This window comes from Choloepus didactylus, chromosome 3 (genome assembly GCF_015220235.1).
Source record: "Choloepus didactylus isolate mChoDid1 chromosome 3, mChoDid1.pri, whole genome shotgun sequence".
NCBI classification, from domain to species: domain Eukaryota; kingdom Metazoa; phylum Chordata; class Mammalia; order Pilosa; family Megalonychidae; genus Choloepus; species Choloepus didactylus.
In genome coordinates, this window is record NC_051309.1 from 198,805,635 (window position 1) to 198,829,355 (window position 23,721).

The 23,721-nt window shown below is 40.6% G+C and overlaps 3 protein-coding genes across 7 annotated transcripts in view; 1 reads left to right on the plus strand and 2 right to left on the minus strand.

Moving 5' to 3' along the window:
- The window catches only part of WWC2 (WW and C2 domain containing 2), a 255,600-nt gene extending 241,323 nt beyond the window's left edge, over positions 1-14,277 (plus strand). For all 5 annotated transcript variants that reach the window (XM_037831062.1, XM_037831063.1, XM_037831064.1 and 2 more), the window contains 2 exons: positions 8,210-8,337; positions 11,626-14,277. In XM_037831062.1, the coding sequence (XP_037686990.1) occupies positions 8,210-8,337; positions 11,626-11,692 (195 nt within the window). In that variant the 3' untranslated portion in view covers positions 11,693-14,277. The remainder of the gene's footprint in view (positions 1-8,209; positions 8,338-11,625) is intronic.
- A 1,297-nt stretch (positions 14,278-15,574) lies between these two features.
- On the minus strand, positions 15,575-16,225 carry LOC119530610 (claudin-22-like). The gene has a single exon (XM_037831524.1). It carries the CDS (start codon positions 16,223-16,225, stop codon positions 15,575-15,577), a length of 651 nt encoding a protein of 216 aa, XP_037687452.1.
- A 1,483-nt stretch (positions 16,226-17,708) lies between these two features.
- Positions 17,709-18,371, minus strand: LOC119528933 (putative claudin-24). Its single transcript, XM_037829114.1, has one exon. The coding sequence runs from the start codon at positions 18,369-18,371 to the stop codon at positions 17,709-17,711; it is 663 nt and encodes a 220-aa protein (XP_037685042.1).
- Between the last annotated feature and the right edge of the window lie 5,350 nt (positions 18,372-23,721).

The following is a 23,721-nucleotide window of genomic DNA, read 5'->3' on the forward strand; positions in this document are numbered from 1 at the left end:
TACATACAGGAACCAAATATTGCATCATTCAGGTTTAGGCTGTGCTCCATATAACAAAGAAAAAAATTAGTGGTAGCTTAAACAAAAGAGATCATTATTATTCTCATGTAAAAGAAAAAAAACTGAGGGGAATGCAAAAGTGGTTTCGTGGCTCTGTGGAGCCAGGAACTGAGGCTCTGTCCTCAGCATGTGCCTTCTTCACCAGGGTCACAGGTGACTCATTGAGTGCTTGTCCATCATTCCAGGAGGAAAAGAAGGAAGACAGATGTGCCCATCCTTGTAGAATATTCCCTAAGAGTCACATCATGCATGCACTTTGGCATCTCACTGACCAACACTCAGTCCTTCTGCCTAACTCAGCTACAAGACAATCTGGGGTCTTAATCTTCTAACTGGGTACCAGTGTGCCCAGCTAAAAATTGGGATTGTTATTTCTGAGGAGTGAGGGGAATGCAGATATTGGGAAATAGTGAGAAAACTCTGCCACACTAAGCCAAAGGTGGGCACTTTAAATTTTGGAAGATACCACAGATGTGAAAGGGGCCTTTTTCCTATAGCCGAACCCGCTCTTGTCTTTAACCCTTCCTCCCCTCTGGCGTTCTGAGTAACCAAGTACAAATAAGAAAGACTCATCAAATGGGGCAAAACATGCACCTTGCTTAGAGCCTTTGGCAGTGGCCATATTGGAGAAAACAATGGGAACCCTTGTTTCCCCCACACACTCCTCAATTTAGGCCTTGAACTCATTTAAACATGACTTGTCCACTTGGGCACTGGGGAAAAGCTGGAAGAAAGAAAGCTGAGGCCAGCCTGGTTGGACCTGGCAGAAGCAGGCTCTGCCACCCACCATGCCTGTGCCCACACACCCCCAGGGGCCAAGAAAGAGACTGGCCAGTGCTGGTTGTAGGGGTGGGGAGGGGTCCACTCACATGAGCCTGGTCTTCCCAGCCCCTGGCTCAAATTAGTAGAGGACCCTCCACTGGCACACATCACCTCTCTGTGGTGAAGAAAAGTGTTCCTCAGAATGCTTCCTCTTGGGCAGGAGAGAGTGCAATCCCCTTGACCCTGCGGGAATTCAGAACATTGGGAAATAGGCCTTCCTCCCTAGGGCTGTCAGTCCTTTAAGATGTTTACAATTTGATAGGTAAGAATGGTATCTCTTTGTTTATTAAGGATTGTGAGGGCCTTTCATGTTTATTTGCTATTTGTGTTTGTTCTGTGAATTGCCTATTCATATTTAGTGCCCTTTCTGCCATTGTGTTGGTTTTTTTTCCACTTGAAAGAGTCCTCTATATACACGTTTATTATTTGATTAACCAATGCTTTTTGTCCATTCTTAGAATTTGTCTTTTAGATGCCTTTCAAATTATAGAAGTTCAAATGTTTGCTTAAATTTAAATCTATCAATCTTTATTTTATGACTTTTCCAGAAAGACTTTCCTGATATTCAGTAATCATGGGGAAAAACCCTAGGTTGCTCTAACCTTTTAGAAGTTACTGATATGCATTAATCTTAAAAAGAGTGTAATAGTGATGTGGAGCTGTGTACCCCCAAAAAACATGCTCTTAAACTTAGTCCTTTCCTGGGGGTGTGAACCCTTATAAATAGGGTCAGTTAAGGTATGGCCCAGCTGAATCAGGATGGCTCTTAATCCTATTACTGAAGGCTGTATAGGGAAGGTCGTAAAGAGGGAATAGCCAGAACCCAGAAGGGAAGGGAGAAGCCAGGAGAGGCCGCCATGTGACAGAAAAGAAGCCAAGGACCAAGGATCCCCAGCAGCCAGTCCCAAAATGCCACAGTCTTCTTTGGAAAAGCACCATCTTGATGGCGTCTTGATTTTGGACCTCTCCTAGCATAAAAATGTGAGCCATTGAATCCCCATTATTTAAGCCAACCCATTGCATGGTATTTGTTTTAGCAGCAAGGAAACTAAAACAAGTGTCATCTAAAAACATGGTTTCCCCACAGACCCATTCATTCATTCATTCATTCATTCAACCAACACATACCTATTTGAGCAACCTGCTCTGTGCCAGGCAGAGAGTGGCGGTAGTGGTCACAGGGGCATATGGAAGGGGCATTGGAGATTTGGGCACTTAGGAAGGCAAGGCAGACAAAGCCCCTGCCCTCAGGGCACTCACATTCTTGGGGTTGGGGGACAAGGGAGGCAGACAGTAAATGTCAAAGTGTGGTGAAGAAAACTGATGCAAGGTAAAGGATTCTTTCCTGCTATGAAAAATCACTGGGACCAAAAAGGCACAGAGAGACTGATTTGAATAAACCAGTTACAGTCCATTTTGGCAGGGATAAAAGTGGCAGTGGCTCTGTTACATGGAAATTAGAGTAAGCATTGCAGGATGTCACTTGTAGCACATCGCAGCTTCCCAAAGCACTGCTCAGTTGCTAAGCATCCCTAATGAGAATTGGAAAGGAGAGAACGTAAAGAGAAAAGTTTATACTCTAGGAAGCACCAACATTTTGCTCAGAATTCCTTTTCTTAAAGCAGCTTTCCAAACAAATGACAAAAAACAATCACACATTTTTTTAACATCCCATTATCCCTTATTTCTGTCCGATGGAGATAACTACTACTTTTAAGTATGTATTGGCTAGACTGCTTTTAGACTATATCACCCCCCCACACACCATTAAGTACATATTCATTATATTTTCAGTCTCCAGGATTTTTATTTAATGTAGTTTATTTTATTAGGCAACATTGCAGGCAACCTCTGCAAATATAGGCAATTGTCAAAAACAAACTACTGAATTAAAAATCTTTTTTGTGCAATTGAACCTCTATAAATTATATTAAACAGATGCAGGCCCTATCCTCTTGAGGCTTATGGAACCAGTGTAAACAGCTCAGACAATAGGGAAAACAGTGAGCCGTAACTTAACAACCAGGCAGCCTCTTAGCATTGCCTACAAGGAGAGAGTCAGAGCCTTTGTGGAGGGAACAGTCATCACGAACCCTTTCAGCCCATGATGAGAGTTCTCAGGTAGGAAGAGTAGCAAGGACCACCTTCTTATGTAAGCCTCATTTCCTAGTTACAGTTTGTTTAGGTAGCTGTGCCGGTTTGAATGTATTATGTCCCCCAAAATGCCGTTATCTTTGAGTTAATCTTGTGTGGGTGGATGGATCAGTGTTAATTAGATTGTAATTCTTTGAGTGTTTCGGTGGAGATATGCCCCACCCAACTGTGAGTGATGACTCTGATTGGATAATTTCCATGGAGGTGTTACCCCACCCATTCAGGGTGGATCTAAATTAAATCACTGGAGACATATAAATGAGCTGACAAACAGAAAGAACTCAGTGCGGCTGTGAGTGACATTTTGAAGAGGAGCTACAGCCAAGAGGGACACTTTGAAGAATGCACAGAAGCTGAGAGAGTAGCTGCAGATGAGAGACAGTTTGAAGACGGCCATTGAAAGCAGACTCTTGCTCCGGAGAAGCTAAGAGAGGACAAACACCCCAAGAGCAACTAAGAGTGACATTTTTGAGGAACTGCAGCCTAGAGAGGAACGTTCTGGGAGAAAGCCATTTTGAAACCAAAACTTTGGAGCAGACGCCAGCCACGTGCCTTCCCAGGTTTTCTGGACACCATTGGCCATCTTCCAGTGAAGGTACCCAATTGTTGATACATTACCTTGGACACTTTATGGCCTTAAGACTCTTAACTGTGTAACCAAATAAACCCCACTTTATAAAAGCCAATCCATTTCTGGTGTTTTGCAAAAAGGCAGCATTAGCAAACTAGAACAGTAACCAAGGAATTATCCTTTTGTTTGATACCTCCTAATAAAAATGGGTTTGGATTTTATTTCAAGGAAGCCTTATTCAGTATTTTACAATATTAAATTATGTGTTTTAAAACTCAAAGTGCAAATTAAACATAATTTTGATTATTTTTCCCTGATAATAGGGTAATATAATCTCAGAATAAGTATATATAAATATATGCTTCTTGTGGATACTTTAAAAAGTGTAAAATACATGCCTGCTTTTATTCCTCTCTAAGTCCTGTGCAACCATATGTTTATGTACCTGGATTTTTAAATGCTAAATCCCTCTTGAGACCTAACCTCACATCTGGCAAATCTAGAAAAAGAAGAGTAAACTAAACCCAAAATGAGCAGAAGGAAGGAAATAACAAAGGTTTGAGCAGATATAAATGAAATAGAGAATTAAAAAAAACAACAGAATCAACCAAGCCCAAAATTGGTTTTTGAAAGGATCAATAAAATTGACAAAGAAAAAAAGAAAGAGGATGTAAATAACTAAAATCAGGAAAGGGGGACATTACTACCAACCTCATATAAATAAAAAGTTATAAGAAGAGACTGTGGACAACTGTATGCCAACAAAATTAGATAACCTAGATAAATTTGTCAAATTCCTAAACACACAAACTACCTACAGTGACTCAAAAAGATGTAGAAGATTTCAGCAGACCACTAGCAACTAAAAAGATTTAATCAGTCATCAAAATCTCCCAACAAAGAAGATTGCAGGACCAGATGGCTTCACTGGTGAATAATATCAAACATTCCAAGAAGTCACACCAATCCTGCCCAAACTCTTCCAAAAAATTAAAGAAGTGAAAACTTCCTTATCAAAGCCAGATAAAGATACCACAAGAAAAGAAAATTATAGAACAATATCACTTATGAAGATACACATAAAAATACTAACGAAGCAAATGCAATAGCTCATTTAAAGTTGTATGTACCACAATCAAGTTGGATTTCTCCCAGATATGCAAGGGTGGCTCAGTATAATAAAATTAATTACTATAATATACCAGATCAATAAAGTGAAGGAAAACAACCATTTCAGTCAGTGCAGAAAAGGCATTTGACAAAATCCAGCACCCCTTCTTGATTTAAAAAAAAAAAAAAAAAAAAAAAAGTCAGTAAACTAGGAATAGAAAGAAAGTTTCTCAATGTGGTAAAGGGCATATGTGAAAAACCCACAGCTAAATATCATACTCAATGGTGAAAGACTAAAAGCTTTCCTTCTAAGATCAGGAACGAGACAAGGATATCCATTGTCACCACTGTTATTTAACATTGTTCTGGAAGTTTTAGTCAAAGTAATGAGGCAAGAAAAAGAAATAAAAGGCATCCAGATTGGAAATAAATTAGTAAAGCTTTCCTTATTTGTAGATGACATGATCCAATATTATAGAAAATCCTGAAAAATCCACAACAAAGCAACTAGAGCTAAAAAACAAAATCAGCAAATCGGCAGTATACAAGATCAACAGGCAAAAATCAGTAGTGTTACTGTATACTAGTAATGAACAATATTAGGAGGAAATCAAGAAAAAAATCCCATTATAATAACTACTAAAAGAATCAAGTATTTAGGAATAAATATGACCAAGGATGTAAAAAATATGTACATGGAAATCTATAAATCATTGTTGAAAGAAATCAAAGAAGACCTAAAGACATGGAAAGACATTCCATGTTCATGGATTGGAAGACTAAATATTAAGGTGTTAATTCTACCTAGCGTAATTTACAGATTCAGTGGAATCCCAATCAAAATTCCAACAGCCTTCTTTGCATAAATGGAAAAGCCAATCATCAAATTTATATGGAAAAGGTAAGGGGCCCTGAATAGCTTAACACCATCTTGCAAAAGAAGAACTAAGTTGGAGAACTCAAACTTTCCAGTGTTACAATGGTCCAGTAATCAAAACATGATATGGCACAAGGAAAGACACATAGAACAATGGAATCAAATTGAAAATTCAAAAATAAACCATCATCTATGGCCAGTTGATTTTTTACAAGGTTGGCAAGTCTACTCAATGGGGAAAGAATAGTCTCTTTAATAAATGAGATTGGGAAAACTGGATATGCAAAAGAATGAAGATTGACCCCTACCTAACACCATATACAAACATTATATGGATCAAAGACCTAAAAATAGGTATGAAAACTGTAATAAAACTCCTAAAAGAAAATATAGGAAAGCATTTTTAGGACTTTGTCTTAGTCAGTGGTTTCTTACTTTACACCAGAAGCACAAGCAACAAAAGAAAAAAGATAAATGGAACTTCATCAAAAGTAATTGTACATAAAAGACTATCATGAAAGTGAAAAGACAACCTACAGAATGGGAGAAAAGATTTGGAAACTGAGTATCTGATAGGAGTTTAATGTCTAGATCATATAAAGAAATCCTACAACTCAACAAAAAGACAGGCAACCCAGTTAACAAATGGGCAAAAGACTTGCATAGACATTTCTCCATAGAAGTTAAACAAATGGCCAATAAGCACATGAAAAGATTCTCAACATTTTCAGTCACTAGAGCAATGCAATTCAAAACAACAAGATACCATTTCATACCCACTAGAACGACTATTAAAATGGAAAATAATAAGTGTTGTAGAGGATGTGGAGAAATATGAACACTAGTTCATCGTTGGTAAGAATGTAAAATGGTATAGCTACTGTGGAAAACAGTTTGGCATTTTTTCAGAAAGTTAAGTATAGAATTACCATATGACCTGGCAATCCTATTTCTAGGTGTATATTCAACAGAATTGAAAGCAGGTATTCCAATAGGTATTTGTATACCAGTGTTCATAGGGTCATTATGCACAATTTCCAAAGGATAGAAGCAATCCAAGTGCCCTTAAACCAATGAATGGATAAACAAAGTGTATATAAGTACCATGGAATTTTATTCAGCCATAAAAAGGAATGAAGTTTTGATACATACGAGAACATGGATGAACCTTGAAGGCATCGTGGTGAGTGAGATAAGCCAGACACAAAAGGAAAGTATTGTGTGATCTTACTGAAATGAGGGGAAAAAAAAAAAAAGCAAATTCATAGAGTCAGAAACTAGAATACAGGGTAAAAGAGGCCAGAGTGGGTTTAGGAATGGGGAGTTAATGCTTAATTGGTACAGTTTCTCTTTGAGGTGTTGGAAAAGTTTTGGTAATAGAGAGGGTGTTGGTAGCACTACATTGTGAATGTAATTAACTCCACAAAATTTTATATTTGAATGTGTTTAAAGGGGGAAATTTTAGGTTGTGTGTTTTTTTTGTTTTTTTGTTTTTTTAAAAAGAATTGTATAACACAGGGAGCCCTAATGTAAACTATGGACTATAGTTAATAGTATAATGATAATCATGTTTCATCAGTTCTAACAAATTTACTGCATTAACGCATAGGACCATAGGACATCTGGTCAATTTGACAGAGAGAGACAGCAAGAGACAGTCAGAGGGAGGGGGAAGGAGAGAGGGAGATGCACACAGTTGTCACAGACTACTGGTCAACCTGACGACTTGGTGCCCGAGTCCAAGTCTGCTCTCATGAAGGACATCTAGTTGACCCACCACAACCAGAAGACAGACGGAGACAGAGAGTCTGCTGGTCAACCTGCACCCCACAGGAAGGAGGAAGGAGAGCACAAGAACGGAAAAAGTCCCACCGTTGAATGTTATATGAGAGTGAGACTAAGGAGTCTCAACCACATGCGATAATGTGGATCAATCTCATAAGCATAATGTTGAGTAAATGAAGTCAGATCTTAAAGACTACTCACTGTGATTCTATTCACATAAAGAACACAAGTAGGCAAAAGTGATCTATGCTGTTAGAAATCAGAATGTTGATAATCGTTGGGGGGCTGCCCAGAAGGCTGCCTGGGCTGCTGTGGGAACTGGTAATATTCCATGTCTTCAGCTGGGTGCTGGTTACATGGGTGTGTTCGATTTATAAACATTCTTTGTGCTCTACATGTATATGTGCACCGTTTTGGTGTGTATATTCTACTTCAATAAGCTTCTTTAAAAATGGATTTTAAAAAAATGGTTGAAGTGATAAATAAAAGGTTGAAAGTATATTTGTCAAAACATTAACCATAAATATTTCTTGGAAACTGTGTTAAAAATAGTTTCCAATTTCTTTCTCTAATGTTCTTAGGTTTTCCAGATGTGATAAAATGGACACATGTTACTTATGTAATAATGTGATTAAGATAAACCTGCCCCTGAATCAGTGGCTGCTCCTACTCAGCTTGAGTTTGGCATGTTGCTGCTGGCTTCTGATGGGTTAAGAAACACCTCCTTGCCCAGTAGGAGGACCCTCTGGCTTTAGTGCACAATTTTTTAAGCCTTGTAGTATGTCTTCAGGGATTTCTAACTGATGTTTGTTTTTTATTTCCTTTGCTAGGCTGAACAGTCAAAAGAAGAACAGAAGCAGGGTTTGAATGCTGAGAAGCTAATGAGGCAAGTCTCCAAGGATGTGTGCCGGCTTCGGGAGCAGAGCCAGAAGGTTCCTCGGCAGGTGCAGTCCTTCAGGTAAGGCCTACCCTAGACAGCATCCAGGTCACCTTCTCTTAGTCGGAATTATCTAGGCATTCACCTTATAATGGTGTAGAAGTTAATATTAGGGCATGATGCACCAGCTCCCCAGTTTGAGTTTAAAATTTTCCATTTCCTCCTTCTTATGGTTACGTACTCCATTGGTGGCTGTGCCAAATTGAGTAAAGCCTTGCTTAAAGCCTGCTTCCTCAAGAACCCAGGGTGTCCTCAGCTCTCAGCAGCAGTCCATCTCATTGAGATGTCTTGACGTGGGATACAAAAAGTGCAGAAAAGCCATGTGCCTTTGGGGTATTGTTCACTCATTTGAACACATTCCTTGGGCATGCCCCTAAGCCATACACTGTGCTAGGCCTCACAGGCTGGAGACAAAAAGCATCCATCCTGCTCTCATGGAGGGCAGACCAGCAGACAAACACATTGTTGCAGTGCCATGCGGAGAGGGCTTAACTGGAGGTGTGAGCTTAGAGAAGGGAATATCACTGTCTGTGAGGTGGGCATCAGGGGCTGTGACGCTAGCAGAAAAGACCATGAGAGAGGCAACATTGAAGGATGGGAAAGAGTTTTTCAGGCCCTATGGAAGGTAGGTTTGCAAAGGGCGTCAAGGCAGGAGGAACAGCATGTGCAAAGACTTGGAGCCTCAAAGCTCAGTGTGCAGCTCCGTGTTCATGCTAGAGGCTGCCAGCGGCTGTAACCATAGGGCAGATTTAGGCTCAGACTACAAAAGGCCTTGTATGTTATGCTAAAGGTTAGAGCTTTGGTTTTAGATTTTGGTCCTTAACTTTAATGAGGGAGGGTCTCCATGCACAAAAATAAGTGGGGGGGGGGTAGATTTTTTTGGTGGGGGCAGACATTAGAGGCATTGTGGAGAGTGGGCTGCAGAGAAGCTGGTAAGGGGGGAGCTAGTTAGGTGATGGGTGTGTGAACCCGGGCAGGAGAGGGGGTGGTGGGGGTGCTGGTGGAGTGCCAGTAATCAGGATCACAAATGCCAGGGGGAGGAGCAAGTCTGGAGTGAGGAGATTGAGTTCCGCTTTTGGTTATATCAAGTTAACACTTCCACCCGGACGTCCCAGGTTAACTATGGCCAGTAGACAAGTGGAAATAAAAATCTAAAGCCAGGGTTAAGGGTCAGGACAGGAGATAAAAATTGGGAGTCTTCATCCTAGTCATGTTGGTTGCATCAGTAGACATGGGTCAGACCTCCCAGAAAATGTGAAAAGTGGCCAGCAGAGGAGGCCGGTGAACCAACCAGAAGGGGCTGGCAGCAAAGAAGAGTTAAGCAGCAGTGGCCTGAGAGCCTGTCCTGAGCCGGAGGGCTGGGAGGAGAGATGCGAAAAGCAACCCCCGCCCCTACCCCCAGATCGGCTGATCAGGAGGCCGCTTCAGTCATGTGAGGATGAAAGCAGGTTGTATTGGATTTTGAGGCAGTACATCTTGAGGAAGAGAGAAGCTGGGCCATTAGCTTAAATGAGAGAAGAGTGACAGAGTCTGAGGTTTTATTTTATTGTTTTTCATTTGTTTGTTTGGTTCATTGGTTGGGGGGTGTGTGTGTGTGTGTGTGTGTGTGTGTGTGTGTGTGTTTGTTTGGCATAGAGGGATCTTTAGAAAGCTTTTAGGCTTAAGTGGGACAAGCCAGAGGAGAAGGAGTGATTTGAAGTGTAGGGAAAACAGGGTAAATGAGGAAGCAGGCGTAGTTGGGAAGGGATGGGGTTTGGTGCCCCTTGGAGGATGGGGCCAGAGGAAGAAGTTAGGGATAAATGCTGTCCTGAAGAAGTCCAGAAGTGGAGGCAAGCTGAGGCATGATGGACTTAGGGCCTTTTGTTTTGTTTTGTTTTTGTTTTTATATGGCCCTTTATTTTTATGTTATATTTTATAGTAAAGAATTAGATTTTTCCCGCCTCCATTCTCCTAAAGAATCGTTCTTGTAGCTTTGAGGGAATGCGACCTCTGGGGCTTCAGAGCTACAGGGCAACAAGAGGCATCTTTTCATGCCCTAGGTTCTGTGATCACTTTGAAGAGTAACCAGCATTGTCCAACATGGAAAGTCATGCAATTCCCTGTTTTAAACCCAAAACAGAATTCATAAATGCTCCTAGCTTCCCTTAAGATACGAACCCGTTTCTGTCACTGGGCAGGTGTTAAGAATGAGGTCGGCCAGGTGTGTGGTGGCACCTGATGATACCTGGTGGGGGCTGGGGGGAGACAGACACAGGTCTACCCCAGCTGCTTGCTTCACGTGGAGTTAAGAGCCCAGTGTTCCCTGATCTTTTGACTTCTCAAGGGAAGTCAGAAATCAAGAATTTTATGTGAAATATTTCAAATGGCAACTAATTCCGGTATTTAAAAACACCACATGAGCTATAGAAAACATATCTGCAGGACATGTTGAAGGCAAGAGCCCCCAATTTTCAAGCCGGTCATAAGGCCCGCACTGACATCATGACCACCCTCTCTTGCCTTTTTTCATCTTATTTTTAAAATATCTCTTATAGAATTGAACAAATTGAAAGGATACCACATCATTAATCATTTCAATTTCCACAATTTTCTCACTTGTCCTTTTCTTCTCTAACCTTCGCTTTGTCTTAAGAACATTTCCATGGACCTCAGTAAATGTGTTCTGATTGAACACTGTGTACTAGGTGAATATCTTGTAGAGTAATAGACATGCTGCTCCTGTCTTTAGTGATACAATCCTAATAGTCTCTCTTAACACACCCCTAGCCTCTGAAAACCCATTGGCCCCTTTCTTTCCCAGCTTCTCTCTTTCAGGTAGTTTCTTCTCGACCTTGCTTTGGGATACAAGACAGTTTTTACCTTCAGTTCCCTCCTCTCACTTCACATGAGCCAGGGGACCACCCGCCAGCTTGTCCTTACCTTATCTAATGATCTTAAAGAATTTTCCTGGTATTCTGTGCCTTTCCAAAAGGTGCTGAGAAATTTTCTTGTAGGATCTTGGACATTTCAAATCCTCTGCTGCCTGGTTTAGAAGCCTTCATACTTAGACCGCATCCCTAAATGGTTTAGAAACTGTCTTACCTCGTATATCCTAGACCTTACTGGCCTGATATGTAGGTAATTTACCATAAGCCAGAGCTTGCCAGGCAAAAAGAATCTTGATTTTAAATGGAGTTCTACAAAGGAAAAGATCTAGGTTCCAGGCTTGCAGAGACACTGCTGTCATCCTTGGGGACTGCTGTATTTTAATGATCACAGAGTGTTTCAACATTGTATTTAAGCTGGTTTACTTTTCATCCCCATCTCCAGGGAGAAGATTGCCTACTTCACCAGAGCAAAGATAACCATCCCATCCCTGCCTGCTGATGATGTATAATTACATCCTTTAAGAAATTATTTTTTTCACCTGTTCACTTTCTTAGGGAGGGTGAAAGAGTGGATGTTTTTGTTTTTTTGTAACCTGTCAACTCTTAAAGAGCTTTTATTTCGTTATCAGATTTTCAACATGTTAGTTGGTAAAATACCTTGAATGTAATTTCTTATATGTTTAAAAAAGAAAAAAAAAATCAGATAACCAAAATGGGATAATCTGGTATACACATGTTGTATAGTAAGTGCATATTGCCCACGGGCTTTATTCTGCAGGAGTGGCAGCATCCAGTGACTATCCTGTTGAACTGACTGTTGAGAAATAGGTTGGTTTAGCAGAGGGTGGTTTCTGCTTTTCCATTGTTTTCTTGTGAGTAGACTGTGAAAACGGCAACAGGGCCATGTGATATTTCTGTACCATAGTGCAGCTGAAAGGTTGGAAGTTAAACCTGAGGATAAGCTTCAGTTCAGAGTTCCAAGTCCACCTGAAACAGGTGCTGTGTTCATTTCTGTCACCTATGTCGGAACACTTTGTTTCCTTTAAACAATTTCCTTTTTGTCCTTTTATATTTGTCTAAAGAAAACAGAAACATAAGATACTGAGTGCAGTGCAAGAATACAAAAATGCAAAGGAGAGGTACTTCTGGCTACACTAAAGATCTTGTTGATTTATTATGTTGAAAGTAGGGAAAATTAAAGGAGAAAAAGTTAACCCTAAAATACACTAAAATTGTCAGATGAGCAGCTGCTGCTTCTAACTCAACCTGAATGTGTAGTTGTTCAAATGTGAGTTTCTACTTTGCACCGATCATTCCTTGTCCCAGGAACTAGTATGGTGCTGAGCAGAAGCATGTTGCGGCCCCAGTTCTAAGGGCAGGCCGGCCTGACCATGTGTAGGGAAATGTGTCAGCGCTCATTTGGTGACACCAGGAACAGAGGAGAGGATAGATCTCAGCTGAATCAAAGTTGCCAAAAATAAGAAAACACCTCACCAGACAGATTTCTAATATTTGCTAGAAATTACTTTGCAGCTCTCATTTTTACAGGATTTTATCTAAAATTTATGGTAAAGAGTTGGAAGGCAAAGGGAAAAGTGTGACGGGGGGAGGGGATTACTAATTTGAAGCATAGGCTAAGTGGTTTGATTAAAAAAAAAAAAACAATACTATCCCAGATGAACAAGGTTATATAGATTAAAACTGACTGAAGTGTCCTCCAGTTTAGAATTTTAGCTCACCCAACCCAGGCACTTCTTAAAAGAAACAAAACCTCAGTGTAGCTAAGCCAGCTTTGCTTTTAAAATAAATATTTTTAATGCAATTTAAAGCATGTATTATTACTCATTATTACTGGAAGAAACAATTTCTGGTTAGCCGTTTTATGTAGCAAACTACATCAATTTTGGTTTTTTAGAAATACAGAAATCATCTTAAAAGAATAGGCCCCTTAAAGGAAAAAAGTTCTGTCCTAAGCTAGAATCCTCACTAGCAGGAATTTTTATTTTCTTGAAAGTAATTATATATATACTTTGGAAAGTTCAATTTATCAGAATCAAAATTCAAATTAAGCAATTTCTGAGTCTAAACTTGGATTATTGAAGACCATGAGCATATTTTTTCATAAGTGTTCCATTTATGTACACATTTCTTTGAAGATATAACTGGACATGACAATACTTTGAACAGAAACCGGTCTAATGAATTGATTGGGTAGGGTCCTTCAAGATGGCCCAGTTCATTCTTTTAGATGACTAATGAAAACTAAAAAGGAATGCCATTCGTCCTTGACAAGGTCAAATGTGAAAAACAGAGGTTTCAAAGTTTATTTAATGTAGAGTTAAATGAAGGCCAGCTGTTTTCAGCTTCTTAGTTTGAACATGAAAATGTTTATAGAGTTGTGTAGTTGTACCGTATGATTTTATTTCTTCACTTATTTATTTACGGTCTTATTTATGTTCTGTTTAATATATAGTTTGGTTTGGGCCATTTTAAATGTCTGACAGAGAAAAGGCTATATTGGAATATTTGCAGCTTTATAAATCTTCATCAGATTAGCTGTTAACTTTTTATAATACAAAAGGTTTCAGACTAGTATTAAAGAATAAAATCTGTCTCAGGCTGGTAATTAACAGTTGTGACCAAGGTCCTATGGTTTTGTCTTATAAATTTGCTCATTTCTAACATGAGAGACAAACTAATTGTAATATAATCCTTTTTCCACACTTTAAAAATCAGCAATAGTGTTATGTATTTATAGGCAGCTTTTAACAATCCTGACATATTTGTACTAACCCAAATGATTTCACAGTGACAAGACATTTTAATAACTTGATCACAAACTCATATGGACAAATATAAATTTTAATATTATAAATACTATTTTAAAAAGGTAGAATCTATTCTGCACAGGGTAAAAAGAATGAAATATTTAGTCCTCAAGTTTGAATTATCAGTATGTTATTACCGTTTTGTATATCAGAATCTAAGTGTTACAGGTACAAAAAGAATATTATCGCTGGCCAAATGAACAAAGTTTAGCTGAATCTTTGTAGCATGCAAATCAAATAAACTTAAAATCTTTTTTTCTCTTTTACTGTTGCTTTATCTATATTGTATTAAATATCAAAAGCTCAGGACTGAACTAAATATTTATCAGGTTACATTCTGAACATGTTTCTGTTTTAATTTGTCTTGTTTGTAAAAAGTATGCAAATACATAACATAGATTAACTTTGGCTTCTGCACTTTCCATATGTTTATGGGTGAAAAAAATTCAGGTTTTTTTTTTTTTTTTTTTTAACAAAGATACATATTACCTAATATTTTATTTCAGTGTCATTTATTGTTCACTTGATTTCCCTGATTGGCCTAAACACAAGAGTTTATTTGAACCATGTACTGAGCAAATATGAAATCTTTCATGAAGATTTCCCCCAAGCTAGCAGTTCGTTGTGAATAGTTCTCGGTTGGACTAAATGTACTGCTGATAAAAAAAAATTTTCACCTTGTGAGTCAAAGGGCTCCAGAACTCACTCTGTCATCACGCTGCCTGAACTGCCATGCGCTCAGGGCCAGGCCGGGCAGCAGTCCCTGTCCCAGCAGCTCTCTGCCAACACAGCCCAGTCCTGGCCCAGGATGCCCCCTGGGGCTGCTGCCCAGCCATCAGCCAGCGACCATGCTGACCATCAAATGCTGAGCATGGGATGCACAAAAACCCATTTTTTACATGAATCGTCAAAACCACAAGATTATCCCTCTCTGCTTATGACATAATAAAGGCAGCACAAACAGATGTGGCTGGCTTTGGAAAGGACTTCATGGAAGCACTGAGGTCTTTGACAGAGGGATGTTGTGTCCCTTGTCTTTCACTTTCCAAGCTTCTAAAGAACAGGCAATTTTTTTTTCATATAATCAGATGTCAAACATTGTAAATAAATATTCAATGAGACTTTCATTTCTTTATAATAAGTTATCTTCACACTTGAAAGAAGTACATGATTAGCAATAACATTTCCAATTGCCAAAATGATTCATCTCTATATGAATATCACCTGTAAAAACATGTAAGTACTAATGTAATATCTTATTTGCCAGTTCTGTACAATCACTGAACCTGTTTTAAAATTGAGAAAACTCATCCACAGTAATGAGTATGATTACTATCAGGTCTTGATTGGTTTTGGTCTCAAAAGTAGACGATAAAACTGGCTTACCAGTCTTAAGAAGAAATTACAATTTAAGAACTAATAGAGAGGGAAGGGGGGGGAACAACCACCTTTTGGGAAATTAAAAGCATAGTGAACCACTGACTGTGTGTAGCAGGAAATCCTACCAAATCCAGTGTTGAGTGAGCGTCTCCTGAAGGGGAGATACCACAAATCCTTTCCAGCTTAGGTTTTCAGATTGGTGTTTTTCATCTCCAGTTGTTGGCAATGATCTTGCATTTCTGCCACTGCATAGCGGCCCGCAGCTGGAGGAGCCTGAGTGGAGCAGGCCACACAGTGAAGCAGACACCCTCCCAGCAGAAGAGAAAATCCAGCAAACCAGCCAACAAAGAGGGCTTCCCCAAACTCCCACCGGGGGACAATCTCTGGGATGGTCTCATCCCAAAACTCCTGAACCGTGACGTGGGCCACCCAGGACACAGGGATGAGGGCGATGATTCCCGACGTCCACAGCAGGAGACCTCCCAGGACTCGCAGTCGCTGCTTGAAAGCATGCTGGCTCGCTCCAATTCTCAGGCAGTCCAGGCCAAACCCAGAGAGGAGCAGGCCCAGAAAACCAAGCCCATTTGACAAGAACATTAAAATCCTGGAGATCCTGAGCTCGGCAGGCAAAGCCAAAAAAGAATCAAAATCCTTGCATTGCCTCCCCACTTCCTCTTGGATGACGCAGGTTTGCCAGAGTCCCATGGTCCAGTTCTCCATCTCATTCAACTCTAGGCTGAGGTTCTTCCAATGGGGCAGGTAGTTCGTAAGACAGGATAAAACCCATCCCAGTAAAGATAATGAGATGCCAGCTAATTGTGCCACAGAAGCCATTAGCGAGTCCTGTGAGCTTAGCCAGGCAAGCTCCTGCCCTTCTGTAGCTGTGAGGAGTATGACACTTGTGTTATCACTTGCGGAGCTCAGAAACATTTTTTCATTGTGTATATAGGAGAATTCTTGCCAGAGTTGCTATTATTTGATTCCATGTTGAATAGGTTTCAGAAAATAACAGGGAAATAATGCTGCAAACCAGTCATGCCAAGGTGTGGCCAAGATCATGTTCTTATCCTATGGGCTTAATTCTGTAGAAGCAGTTTGTCACTGAAATAAAATTAACTAGTAATAATCCACCTTTCATTGTTAATGTATAAATTGCTTTCAAGTAGTTTCCAACCTTTCTAACAAGTCAAAGAATCAAGAAGTTGAAATTCAAAATGTTTAATTGATGGTTTTGGTTCAACTCCCACTGCTTTATATCTTACTAATTGCACCTGTCAGATTTTCATCTGCTGTAGTTCTCACATTTCAATACGTATTTTGTGGTAATGCTGGGTGTTACCATTTTTTAAAGCTAGGTTCAAGGAAAGTATTTCTTAATCAAATAAATCAAGCTTAGAAATCTCTCTAGAACTTAAATCTGGGCCTGTTGTTTAAAAATCCCTTAAGCTACATATGCCAAATAATTTAAAACAAGACTGAACTAAATATCATATCTGTTTATCTACATGTCTTTCTGTCAAATTCTTGCATGTGTGCATAAACCCTTTTTTTTCCCTTTGCATGAATAAGCTTTCTATGCTATGGAAAAGCTAAGTAGGACTTTGTGGTTTAGACTCAACATCTCTGTTCCCCACTAAAGTTTATATCCCCATGCTTGAAATTTTTAGTTGAAGAAATGAAAGTTTGCAGTAGGCAAAATATCTAGATATAAAAAAAAATTGGGGGAATGTTTTTCATTTATAAATCTAAAGCCTTTGAGAGAAGAGATGAGAGATCAGATTGGCCAGTGTTTTGAATCAAAGTATTACAAGGTACTAAAGGTCTTCAGTACCATAAAACACTGTCACAAAGGTACCTAGTAGTTTCCCGAACAACCTACCTCTGTTCAAAGCAGACAAAAGTAATTGCTGTGGAAATAACACATTAGAATTGGCTTAGATGTGGTTTTGCTAAAACATTTCAGATTGCTAGTTTTTTCCTTTGGAAACAAACTGATTATTCGTCATTTCCAGCTACTAACAAGAACAAAATAAGATTTCTAATGTAAAATTTAGCACATTAAAGTTTAAAACTGACTATATTTGATTTTAAAAACCAGTTCAAGGAAATTTTTTTTCTCATACCTATATAATGCTTACCATGATAATTTTCTTTTAAGTGTAAGAGTTCCTCTCGTTCTTATTTCTCCAGACTTGGGAGGGAAAGGAGGATGTAATTAAAGAAAAATAGTTACTGAATGAGAAAACATAACAGAACAAAGATCCCTTTGTCATCAAAGTTATACAGAAAGACACATCACTCTGGCCTTGTCAAAGTCTTACACTTGAGGATCTGCAGTTCCGTTTTCCAGGTGTGGACACTGAGTTTGCGTTTCTGCCACCGCACAGTGACGCGCTGCTAGAGTTGCTGGAGTGGAGCAGGCTGCACAGTGAAGCAGACACCCTCCCAGCAGAAGAGAAAATCCAGCAAACCAGCCAACAAAGAGGGCTTCCCCAAACTCCCACCGGGGAACAATCTCTGGGATGGTCTCGTCCCAAAACTCCTGAACCGTGACGTGAGCAACCCAGGACACGGGGATGAGGGTGATGATTCCCGACGTCCAGAGCAGGAGTCCTCCCAGGATTCGCAGTCGCCTCTTGAGAGCGTGCCGGCTCGCTCCAGTTTTCAGGCAGTCCAGGCCAAACCCAGAGAGGAGCAGGCCCAGAAACCCAAGCCCATTTGACAGGAACATTAAAATTCTGGAGATCCTGAGCTCGGCAGGCAAAGCCAAGAAAGAATCAAAATCCTTGCATTGCCTCCCCACTTCCTCTTGGATGACGCAGGTTTGCCAGAGGCCCATGGTCCAATTCTCCATCTCATTCAACTCTAGGTTGAGGTTCTTCCAATGGGGCAAATAAGTTGTAATAATGGATAAAACCCATCCCAGCAAAGATAACAAAAGCCCAACCAGTTGCATTGCTATTCTAAAGACCAAAGCCATTGTAACAAGTCCGCAAGCTTTTTGTCACCCCTATAGGAGCTGCTGTCTTTTGTGGTTGACAGGAGTGTGACAATCTTGGTTCTATGCTGCCCAGAATATAAGCTTTGGCCATTAAGGCTTTGGGCACTCTGAAATGGCATTTTTGTTCTTCTTGAATATAATGTTTCATGTAAAGGACGAAGGACTCTGTTAAAGCCATGAGCTAGGCTTTCTGATAACAATTTGATCTGTTAGCTTCCAATTTGCTTGGTAAAATTATATCCCCAATGCTTGGTGATTGTAAGTCAAAGGATGAACAAAGAGGGCTCTATGACCCCTCACCCTAAAATACAACAGAAATCTTTGTGCTTCAATATGGATTAATTAGATTTTAAGTGGTGATAAAAGGCCAGCTCTTTCTATAACAGGACTTCATTGTAATAGCTAAATCTGAGATTTCAGAGATGTAAAACAAGGCCTTGTAAAGAAAGGTAGACTGTTTCCCTATAATCTTTATTCTTCTCAGACTTCCTTAACCTACACAAGAGCTTGGCCCATGTTCTTGAGTGTCACAAGGACTCACTTGGAACTTGGCAGGAAAGTTTGCCTCATAGATTACTTTCAAAGGTAGAGGCTGATTCACTGGGTTAATTAAAATGAAAAATGACCAAGGCTGATTCCCAGTGGCACTAAATGAAGGAGGGAGCACCCTGGGAATAAGATCCAGATCCCACTCCATCTTCCGTAAGAGCTTGTGGAAATCACAGTTTCTTAGTATCCATAAAGACAGTTTGTCCAGAGGTGAGCTGTCTTTGTTGTAGTTAAGCCACAGAGGCAGAGCTGACCAGGCATCAAGAGTTCCTGCGAGTTCTAAGACAAAAGTGTCTGGTACCAAAACAAGAGCCTCAATGGGACCGACCTTTGAGGTATCATCTTGTGTGTTTTTTGGCTTAGTCCACACCTGAGAGTGTACTTAGGCAGAGCATGACCCCTCGGCACACACAGGGCCTCCCAGGCTAAGCAAGAGGCCACAATCTCCAGATTTCCAAGTCTGCTCCCCAAGACCCTGGGCATTCAGCACCCACACCAGGAAGGCAGGACCCAGTGGACCATCAAGACATGCTGGTTCCTACAGTGGCGCCGCTGCCCTGGAAGATTTTAACTTAGTCCAACAGAACCACTGCTCATCACCTTTCAACAGTTGAGTGTAGTCTAGAATCAGAGCTGAGCTTTTGTGATGTTGCTAAATAGGAGCTCAGGGAGACAAAAATCCAATCCTGGTGTATCCAAATTAGCATAAGAGTTGGGTTAGAGGGATATAACATTCTTTAGCAGTTTCCATCATTTTTATGTTAAAAATGCTTGCTACCAGATTAATTCTTTCCCTGATTTTTACAAATTTGCAGAATCCTTTAGGATGTATCAAGGTCTTCAGTGTACAGAATAGAAGGTTGTTCCAGCTTGCAAAAAAGAGATATGGGGAGCTAGAGCTTTCCTTCCTGGAGGCAGGTAGCCAGGATGATGAAATTTTAGAGTTATAGGGAGATGGTTCTTGATATTGCATTGAAATGTTTTTTGAAAATGGAATGGAATAGGCTGCTCTGGTGAGGTAGTGAGCTCTCCATCAGGAAGGTGTTTAACAGAGCTATCATGGAGGAAATCTCTGCTAGGGTGTGAGTTGGGCCCGGATAACCTCTGACATGAATTGAATTTTGTCCCCCAGCTTGGACGTGTTCTTGGTCTTGGTCTGCATTCTGGTGAGTGTGGACCCACTGTAAATAAGATGTTACTTCAGTTAGGGTGTGGCCACACTGAATCTGGTTGGGTTTTATTCCGGGTTACTGGTGTCCTTTATAGGCACAGTGACAGAGGAAGAGAGAAGCCATGGGCAGAAGCCCAAAGCTGGAAGTTAATGGAACCCAGAGGAGAAAGGGGGAGACACCACTGTGTGCATTGCCATTTGACAGAAAAACCAAGGAATCCGGTTTGCCAGAAGATACCAACCCCAGGAGGAAGCCAGCCTTCTAGCCTCTGAAAACATGAGCCAACATTTCCTGTTCAGACAACCCATTGTATGGTATTTCTTCCAGCAGCTGGGAAACTAAAACCATCTCTAAGCACCCTCCCAATTCATGTATTCTTTTAACATTTAAAATATATATTTTTGTGAACTTCCTGCATGCCAGGCACTAACTGCTGAAGATGCAAGCAAGTATGGTTACAGCCCGTGTCCCTGCCCTGTGGGGCTCACATTTGAGTGGAAAGGAGCAATCAAGAAAGAGGTTAATAAATCAGATAATTCAAAGAAATAAAAAGAGCTGGGTGTGTGCTTTCAGGTGGAGGAAATACTAATGTAACTGCCCTGAAGCAGGAGTCTGCTTGGTGGAGGAGGTTGAAAACACAAAAGCGGCCGCCCCTGAGGATGGCTGCCAGCGCCACATTTGAGTTCTTGGATTGGCTGCTTAGACCCTGTTGCTCCCAGACTGAGGGGTGGGGGCAAAATTCAGCCAGAAAAAAATATTGCCAACAAATTGTTCCTCATGTGGAGAACCACACTGTCTCTGTATAAGGAACATTAACGTCAAAAAAAATTCTATCTTGAGCAGAACTCGGAAGGTCTGCAGATTATATATAGATATATTTCTGAGAGATGGGAAGATTAGGTTGGCCAACCATTGCAGTCTGCCCAGCTGTCCTGGTTTTAGTACTGTTTCCACTTCCCTGGAAACCTGACAGTCTAGGGGAAGGGTTGATATGTGTCTCTGTTGTCTACTACTGCATAGTTAGCCATCCCAAAATTTAGTGGCGTAAAACAACAATCATTTCCATTTATTTTGCCTGTGAATCTTCTGTTTGGGCAGAGCTCAGTAGGGACACTCAGGGCAACTCACCCAAGTGCTGGCAGATCCACTTCCAAGATGGCTCACCCATGGCTGCCTGCGAGGGCACCTGCCAGCGGTGGGCTCAGCGACTGAGGGCTGCGGCCATTGGTTCTTCTCCATGTGGCTTAGGTTCTTCATAACAGGGTGGCTGGATTACAAAGGCAGGCATCCCAGGAGGGCTGTATCATCGGAAGCTGCAGAGCATCACTTCTGCCCTACTCAGACAAGGCCAGCACAGAGACCTGCCCTGTTGAAGGTGAGGGGTCACAGGCTCCATCTCTTGATCAGGGAGTAGCAAGGTTCTGGAAGGGCTATGGGACCAGAAATACTTTTGTGACCGTTTTTTTGGAAAATAAATCTGCCACATTAAGAAATGCAGATTGACCTGTTAATGAAACCACTGACCATCTCTAGATTCTAGGCAATACATGGGAAACATTGCATACGAAAGATGGCCTTTCTTTATCCCCTTGACTTTATGATTTTATGCTCCAGATTAAATTTGTGGTCACAACCAAACTGCACTGTGCAGACCTTGTTAGGTTTTACACAAACTCCTGCAACTGGTAGCCTGTCATAATTCACCTCAGGGGCTAATTCTGCCCTTTCTAATAGTCTGTGATCTGATATTGGAAAAAGGAGCCCCCAAGCTTGTTCACTCATTCAACCTGACGTGTTCAGATTCCTGCTCTGTGCCAGTGATCGTGCTAGAACTAGGGATGCAAAGATTTGCTCTCAAGCAAGACAAACCCTATAAAAATAAGGTAGTATGGTAGGTATTCTAACAGAGGCATTCTAACAGCATTAAGGAAGGAGTGAATGTTTCCTGGGAGGTGGACAGTCAAGGGCATTTTGAGTGAAAGAGTTGCTCCTGAATATAAACAGAATAGTGAGTGGGAAATTCAGTGCAGGTATGTGTGAGTAGGGTTGAAAGAGGAAGGCTAGGTTGCATATGTCACCAGAAGGAATGCTAGAGAATAAAAACCCGGACTGTATAACTTAGCAAAACCTAGAGTGGATAACAGTGGTTTCATTGTACAAAAATAAGAAAGTTCTTACATGAACTAGAACAATCATATGTCACTATTACAAGGTGTTAATAATAGGGTGGTATATGGGAAAAAATACAGCTAATGCAAACTAACATCTATAGTTAACAGTAACAGTGTAATATTCTTTCACTGATGTAACAAAGGTACTATACCAAAGTTAAATGTCAATAATGGGGGATATAAGGGGTATGGGATATTTTTTCTGGAGGAAATGAGAATGTTCTCATATTGACTGTGGTGGTAAATGCATAACTATGTTATTATACCAAGAGCCATTGGCTGTACACTTAGGATGGATTGTATGATGTGTGAATAAAACTGTTCTAAAAAAAAAAAAAAAAAAAAAAAAACAAAGAAAACCTATGGGAAATGAGCCTGGAGTGTGGATCATGGTTATGTAACATTAAATTGTTTGGATTTTAAAATATAGGTAAGTAAGCACCTTTGGAGGATTATAAGCAAGGGTGTGATGATAATTTTTTACATTTCAGAAACGTGACCGGTAGCTCCAGTAATGAGCTTCTTTGTATCATCTAAGATACAAAAACCAAGCAATCAAAGCCACCCAAAACCAAACCATAGCCTGGCTGCTGCTGCCCGTGGAGTTGGCCCCTGGGCAGGGTCTGCTCTGGCCCCTATAACATCAGCTGGCAGTGGTGGCCCAGGGGAGGAGAGGGCTCAAAGAGAGGTGGGGGCAGGGGCCCAATACAGACCCATCTTTTGAGAGCATTAGATTCTAAAGTCATTAGAGAGGCGCAAATCCCACTTGACACAATTACCCTTTAAAAAATCCCTTAGGCATTGGAGATCAAGGGAAATCTCAATGAGGTCAGTGCTCCCGGCGCCTCCTCCAGCCCTGGACCAGGTTACTGTGCTTGGGTTGAGCCCAGACTTAAGTAGTTGACTTGGTTTGGGATCCTTTTGTAGGAAAAACATCCACTGACTTAAAACACTGGAAGCAGCATTGCTGGGGAAGAAGAGGGGCCTGAGAACACTAACTGGGGAACTGGGAACTTCCCTGCCTCCCGTAAGGAACACCCCAGGCAAGCGCTAACACCAGACTTGCCCTTTCTCCTAACAGGTGCTTCTCCTTCTCTGCCACTCTGAGGAGTAGAGACAAAGGGTTTGCTCCTGCTAAACCCAATTTTTATTTGATTAAAAGAAAACCTATCATTTATTTTGTTTTTCTTAATATTATTTATTCCACTGAGGAATAATTCTCATTATTAATACTAAGATCTCATCAATAGGGACGAGATACCTTGTTACCTTCCTAACCCCCATAGCACAATGTCTTGTATCTAATATGTGTTCAACAGATAGTTGTCTAATATTAAATGGTAATGAATGTAAATATATATGCCAAGATGATAAATGCTGTTCATTTTGCCAGTTACCTTTCGTGTTGATGATGAAACCAGCTGTCCTGGTGAATCT

Coding starts and splice junctions, on each gene's coding strand:
- LOC119530610 (XM_037831524.1), bottom strand. CDS start 16,225: ATGGCTTCTGTGGCACAATTAGCTGGCATCTCATTATCTTTACTGGGA.
- LOC119528933 (XM_037829114.1), bottom strand. CDS start 18,371: ATGGCTTTGGTCTTTAGAATAGCAATGCAACTGGTTGGGCTTTTGTTA.